Source organism: Mytilus californianus, unplaced genomic scaffold (assembly GCF_021869535.1).
Source record: "Mytilus californianus isolate M0D057914Y unplaced genomic scaffold, xbMytCali1.0.p SCAF_7, whole genome shotgun sequence".
Taxonomy (NCBI): Eukaryota; Metazoa; Mollusca; class Bivalvia; order Mytilida; family Mytilidae; genus Mytilus; species Mytilus californianus.
This window is the reverse complement of record NW_026262723.1, coordinates 77,116,539-77,124,001: the sequence shown is the minus strand read 5'-3', so window position 1 is coordinate 77,124,001 and position 7,463 is coordinate 77,116,539. Positions and strand designations below refer to the sequence as shown.

At 32.1% G+C, this 7,463-nt stretch overlaps 1 protein-coding gene across 1 annotated transcript; it reads right to left on the bottom strand.

Annotated features, from left to right (window-relative positions):
- Window positions 1-710: 710 nt before the first annotated feature.
- LOC127709055 (testis-specific serine/threonine-protein kinase 3-like) lies at window positions 711-2,298 on the bottom strand. Its single transcript, XM_052214387.1, has one exon. The coding sequence runs from the start codon at window positions 1,877-1,879 to the stop codon at window positions 1,001-1,003; it is 879 nt and encodes a 292-aa protein (XP_052070347.1). The 5' UTR covers window positions 1,880-2,298; the 3' UTR covers window positions 711-1,000.
- Between the last annotated feature and the right edge of the window lie 5,165 nt (window positions 2,299-7,463).

The window sequence follows — 7,463 nt, the reverse complement described above, 5'->3', positions numbered from 1 at the left end:
CGGTTGCCTTTAATTGCTTACTTCCACTTCATTTGAACTTTTGTGATAGTTGTCTTATTGGCAATCATACCACATCCCCTTTTTTTATAATGTACAAATTGTGTACCTTTTAATTTGTCTTAATGAAGGAATTTAAACATATAACACGTAAAAACAGTCATAAAAACGATGTGTAAATTGCATTATTATTTAAAAGTGAAAAGCATTTATCAAATTGCTTCTCGAAAAGATGAATGAACAGAAATTAAACAACATAATTGATATAAAGTAGGGACAACGTAGAATTATCCCCGCAAATGATGAAAATACGAACATTTGCAAAACATTAAAATATGGTCAAATTTACTAAAGATGATGGCAAATAAGTAGTAATACCAATTTCCCTGAATTCATTTTACACAAGTTTAGTTAAGTTTTTTCAATTCAAAATATCACAACTTTATGGTTGTACTTTCGACGACAACGTCGACGGCGACGGAATTTAGGAGTGGAATTTAGAATCGCTAGGTCTCGCTTCCCAGGCTGCGACAATAATCACACAATACACAAATGAGTATACCGGACACAGAATGATTAACCACAACACGCAACATGAAAATTTTGAAAAATTGTATAAAGATCAACAGTCTCTGGTAAAGATATGACATTGTGTCCTCGGAAAGAATTTTTAAGTCATAAGTCTGCAACATTGTTTGTCAAGACAAATCTCATATTTTAACAGAAAATATTTCATTTAATAAACAATTAAATATACATTGAAAACTAACAAAAAGGACATGATAATTTTTCTTGATAACATTTGAACAACAAATACAGACAAATACAATTCTTGTGCTGCATATTTAATACGCATTTATACATCCCAAGCTTCCGACTAAAGTTAAATCATTTTTTGAGAATCGAAGTTCTCATCCTAATATGCGAAATGATTTAAAAACTGGAGGTTAAAATATTCGCTCCTTTTATAAATAAACTATGAAACTGGTTAAATATTCGTAATCTATTTACAATTAGATAAAATCCACTCTGACTTCAATATACAATCCACAGTCGGTCTTTTACATGCATGAGGTTCTATCAACTGTGATATAAGACGTTTGCAGTCAGGATGAATCCTGCTTTCCAATCGCGGAGGAAATTTGATTTCTCCACACACTTGTTTATTGACCATCAATCTCACATTACTATCATCAAAAGGCATGGCAGAGGTAACCATTACATACAAAAGAACACCAAGACTCCAAATATCATTCATTTTTGGATCATATGGAACCCCACGTAAAACCTCTGGAGAACAGTATGAAGGACTTCCACAAAATGTCTTACTAAGGTATTTTCCTTTCAGCGGATCACTTTGATCCAAAGGTCGGGCAAATCCAAAGTCACTGAGAACAACAGATCTGTCCCTCATTATCAGAATATTTTCACACTTAAGATCTCGGTGAGCAATATTCATATCACAGTGTAAATATAGCACTGCCCCAACAATTTGTGTAAACATTCTCTTTGCTTCGTCATCAGGAATAGGGCCATGATCTCGGATATGACATAAAAGATCCCCGCGTTCAGCATAATCAGTCACCATAAACAATAAATCGTCATTCCTTATGACTTCATGCGTATGTATTATATTCTTGTGATTCATTCTCTGTATTACGCTGAGTTCTCTAGGCAAGAACTTGTTTATATAATCCGTAGATGCTCCCTTTAAGTTGACAATCTTTACCGCCATAATTTTACCATCTGTATTTCTTTCACAAACACGAACTTTCGCATATGTTCCTTCTCCTATTTTCGGTCCAAGACGATATCCTTTGTCAACCAAGGTATCTGCCAATCTCAGGAATTCTCGGGGGGTGGCAGAATCCCTTACTGACATATTCTTTTTCCCATAAGTTCCTCTCAAGTGACCATTTTCATTTTATGAGCTCAAATACAACGAAATACAATATTTTCCTTTACATTTCTGCAACTATGCCTCCGATGTAACGTCATTATGGTTTATTGTTACGACGTTTTGCATACTGATTAACGTTGCTAAGAAGTTTTTACATTTCGATCGTCCTCAAGACTATCCTAATAGACAATACAGTATAATAAAACACAACTGTAGAAATAAATGCTTGAAATGTTTACCTTAACGTACATATTCCGCAGTAGTCATAGAACTCCGTGTGGTCAATAGAAATGAAAAAAAAAGAAAAATAGCAAAGAGTCAGATTTAAAAATTTGCATCAAATGAAAATTCTGTCAATTTTAAAATGTGTGTTCATATAGTTATGATGTAACGGATCGATGTGCTCTTCATTCATTTATTGATATTAATTAGTTTGAAAGTCCACATAAATTAAAGTAATTAAATCTCTTAGAAGTTATATCGATTTAAATAATTGATGAAGGTAGCACAATTTTCTTCCTAGAAATAACTGAAAAGCACGACATGTAGCACTGCAGGAGATGATTTTTCTTCCTTGTATTTTTATGACAGGAAATAGAAAATAGAAAACATAAATGGAATAACATGCATCCTATATCTGTTCAACATATTGTGTATTTGATATACGGAGTTTCAATTAAATCTTTAGAAATGAGCAAATAGTTGTAAACAGACAAAACCAGTACCCTTAAATACTAGTATTCTATTTTGACACAATTTCAAACTAGACCTAGGCACCATTTCGGGAATAAGAATAAACAATTAGACACATCCTATCATAAATTAGTTTTAAGCTATTTCATGTATTGTATTTCATGTATGTGTGTTAAACTTTATATCAATGGACACCACGATATACATGCCAGTACTTGAAGAAAAAAATCGATTGTAAACTGTTGTTTTCCGAACATTTTAAAAATATTTTTTGGATTTATACTTCATCAGATCACGAGTAAATAGTTCCTGGCAAAGATTTAGATAGCTATAACATGATTCCAATCAATCTCTTGAAGGTGTAAAAATTAAAAAAATATAAAACAACAAAAAATTGCAAATAAATAACATTTCAAAGAAATATTCGAACAGAGAAGAAACGAAAAACAACAAAGCTAATAAACGACACAGCGTCAAAGCAAAGATTTACAAATTAGCAATACAAATAAAGTAGTCAAGTAATAACACTCAAAAAAGCAAAGTCTCAACTCACGAACAAAGCAAACATTCAACACACAAATATATCAAAGAAACGACACAGCAACAAAACAGAAACAACCCATAACATAACAAAGATATAACACAACAACAAAACAAAGATAACACACAACAACATAACAACAAATACAGCAATAAAACAGGTACAACACAACAGCTTAAAAGAAATAATACAACAATAGAAAAAAGTAACAACACAGCAACAAAAACAAACCATTACTGCAATATATCACAGCCACATCATATCAACAGAACAGAAAAAACGGCAACAACCATAAACAACATAACAACAATAAAAACGAAGCAAATATAACATACGACAACAAAACAAAGAAACAGCAGCCAAACAAATAAACACCACAGCAACATAACAAAGACACCAGCAAAGACACTAACAAACAAAGAAGCAGCTGTCAATGAAACAACACAGCAACAAACAATGAGACACATCAACTAACAAAAACACACACACAAAAAAAAGAAAACACCAACAAAACAAAGATTCAATACAGCAACAAAACCTTTACTAAATTCTTCCATAAATACAAAGATTTGGTTGGCAAGTTTGGCTGTACCTGTAAAAAACTTATTTCAGACAAAATAGCACATCTTAAATTTTATGGTGAAATTGTTTACCGTTCTCGAAAATTAATATACGATTCCGATAAACTTATCGATTGTTTAAATAAACTTATTCTAAAAGGCTACCAATTCATCACTGTAATTCGATTTTTGCATATTGTTTTTATTGGTATAAATATTGATTTTGTTATCAGTAAATTTAAACCATACTAAATAGTATTGTTATACACATATGCACTTTAATGGTACTACAATCTGTCGATACCTTTATTTTGACATTGCACAAGGTCATGTTTTTCTCTGACTGCTAATGACATCTTTACAGTAAATCCATTGGATGTGTACTGATTGACATTTTAGTCTTAGATACATGATTTTTTTTTTAGATGTTATTGGCTTTGAACTATCTTTCAGTAACTGCGAGTACTCTCAGATCTGTACTTTGTGTCTTTGTTTGTTGTTAGGGATGAGGGATGGATAAGTACCCTGCCACGTCCGGTCTGTGTTTTTGTTTGATGTTTTTCTGCTTTGTGTCAATCTGATGAGTTAAGCCTTTTTCAACTGATTTTTATAGTTTGTTCTTATGTTGTGCTGTTACACCACTGTCCCAGGCTAGGGAGAGGGTTGAGCGCTCACAAACATGTTTAACCCCGCCACATTCTTTTGTTATAAATTAGGCCGTTAGTTTTCTCAATTGAATTATTTCATATTTTTCATGTCGGGGCCTTTTATAGTCGACTATACGGTATGGGTTTTTACACATCAATAAAACCGTAAAAAACACATCAACATCACAGAGACACACATCAACAAATAACGAAACACAATAACAAAGAACCACAGCAACACAGCCACAATAAAAAGAAACTAAAATAACAGCAACAAAACAAAGTTTCAACATAGCACAAAAACAAAAATACAACTCATCATCAACACAAGGATAAAACATAGCTACAAAGCAAAGAAACAATACCAACTCAAAACAAAGTAACTACACAGCAAACAAACAAAAACACAACACATCATCAACAAAACAAAGAAACCACACAGCAACAAAACAAAAATACAACACAGCAATAAGACAAAGATACAACACAACAACAACAAAACAAAGAACGACCACAGCAATAAAACAAAGAAACAACACAGCAACAAAACATAGATTCAGCACAACAATAAAGCAACAGAGCAAAATACAAATACAGCAATAAAATAAAGAAATAAGACAACAGCAAACCAATTAAACAATACAGCAACAAAACAAAGAAACAACACAATACAACAACAAAACAATCCCTTTGTCTTGCCTTGAGCAACATTGTTGCAAGAAAGACAAACCTGCTTCCCAAACCTCAAATGGGATAACTGATAATTGCACAATAAAGTCTTCAGAAAAATTGGCACATAAAAAAGCCATGATGTTGTATAACCAGAGCAAATGATATTGTGATTACAAAATTTAAAATAAAGAGCTGCCCCATGAGCGTAAATCGAAAAGGGAGATAACATCAATAGACATAAACAATTCACCAAAGTTTCATGAAAACTGCTCAAAACACTTTAGATTTATTGTCTGAAAACTGGAAAATCACCCCTATTTTAATGAATAAAACTCCACAACTCGGAAACGTAAAATCTAAAAATTATAAAAATCGTCAATAGATATAAGCAATTCACTAAAGTTTCATGCAAACTGGTTAACAAGTTTTGAGTTATCGACTGACATGTTGACGATGGACGGACGGACAACAATATACCATAATACATCCCGTAAACAGGCATATAAAAACTATTTATAAGCTTTGAGACATTTTGCTTTTCACATTTATGAGATTGGGAAAAAATGTCAACTACTTGTAAAAAAAACTAAACAAAAAAATTGGGTTTCTTTAAATGTATATGTCTGGTTCATAATGCAGTTTTCGCTTATTAGAAAAATGCATGTCAACTGTCAAAAGTTGAAAATTTACATCCATTATAAGAGTCTTGATTTTCTTTTTTCTTAAGACAAATATGTAAAAGTCCTCTGATGATATTCATGTTCTAGGGCTCTTTTCACGAAATATCTTTTGACTAAAATTAATCATTATACTGAAATGTCTTTATGACTTACTTTTTTTTCTCGTAAAATTTTTTGGTAAAAAGACCTCCGTTACATATATAAAAATTCCCAATATACAATGATCCCTCAATCTTGCTCCTAAAAACCCAACTAAACTACTGGTATTGATTTTAATACTGAATAAAGTATTTGAATGGTTAATTCCTTACTCAGTCTATCTCCTGGTCATACTGACCAGGAAGGGTGGTTTAACTCTGACTTCAAAGTGTCTGTCAGTTACTCCAAAGGGAGAGCCGCATGAATATTTATTATCAGTCATTATGATTTACTTTTTTCCCACAGACATAATGTTTATAAAGAGAGTATACTAGCTAAGTAAGGCTGTTAGTTTTCTATTATGTATTATTTCACATTTTGTAATTCAGGGCCTTTTATAGCTGACTATTTGGTATGGCTTTTACACATTGTTTAAGGTAGTACAATGGGGCGTAGTTGTTACATTCTTGTCCTTTCATCTTTTGGCGAATAGTTGTCTCTTTGGCAATTATACCGTATCTCCTTATTTATCTTCAGCTTATTTCATACAGGCCATGTGGTATTGTTAAAGGTTGGGCATCCAGTTGCTAATCATGCAAACTGTTTTTCAATTTTCATGCACAAAGATTAACATTATTGTATGAGCCCTGAAATTTATTTTTAAATTAACATATCTAACCTGCCTTTGGAAAGATTTACTTTTTCATTCCTTCAAAGTCTACTAAAACAAGTGCAACTTGTATGAATGAAATGATAGCAAGTCAATGTCATGTGAGGTAGTGTAGAAACCTAATACATGTAATCTTTATGTCTTGGCCAGTATATTTATATTGACAATTATATTGAATGTAAATGTATCAGCAAGTGAAAAAAGGAAAATGTTTCAATTATCTAAAAACCCTCATTAACATAAACAAAACCTGTATGAAATTACAACAATTGCCATTGTATTCATAGTTGGAAACTTAGATGCAATTAAAAATCAATTGGGTATTTCAAAATGATTACCCTTTTTTTAAAATGAATAATGTTTCAAAACTGGTACTTGTGATAATTTGGACTAAAATCCAGCAGTTTAAAGAAGTACCTCAGTACTCAGGCAAAACGTTTCAAAGTCATTGAATTAATATAACTAAGGTTGCAACTTTCCAAGCAATGTAACCTGGCAGTGTTGAAGGCCGTACTTTGACCTGTAATTGTTTACTTTTTATATATTTTGACTTGGATGGAGAGTTGTCTCATTGGCACTCATACCACATCTTCTTATTCATATTAGCCATTTTTGGTTGTTCTGTGTATTCCCTTTTAGTTTGATAGCCATAGTTTTAAAGCCATTTTTGGTTGTCCCTTGTATTCCCTTTTAGTTTGATAGCCATAGTTTGATAGCCATATTTGGTTGTTCTGTGTATTCCCTTTTAGTTTGATAGCCATTGTTGGTTGTTCCGCGTATTCACTTTTAGTTTGATAGCCATTTTTGGTTTTTCCATGTATTCCCTTTTAGTTTGATAGCCATTTTTGGTTGTTCCATGTATTCCTTTTTAGTTTGATAGCCATTTTTGGTTGTTCTGTCTGTATTCTCTTTTAGTTTGATAGCCATTTTTGGTTGTTCCATGTATTCCCTTTTAGTTTGATAGC

What these genes read in the sequence shown, in the direction of transcription:
- LOC127709055 (XM_052214387.1), bottom strand. Translation starts at nt 1,879, where the DNA reads ATGTCAGTAAGGGATTCTGCCACCCCCCGAGAATTCCTGAGATTGGCA.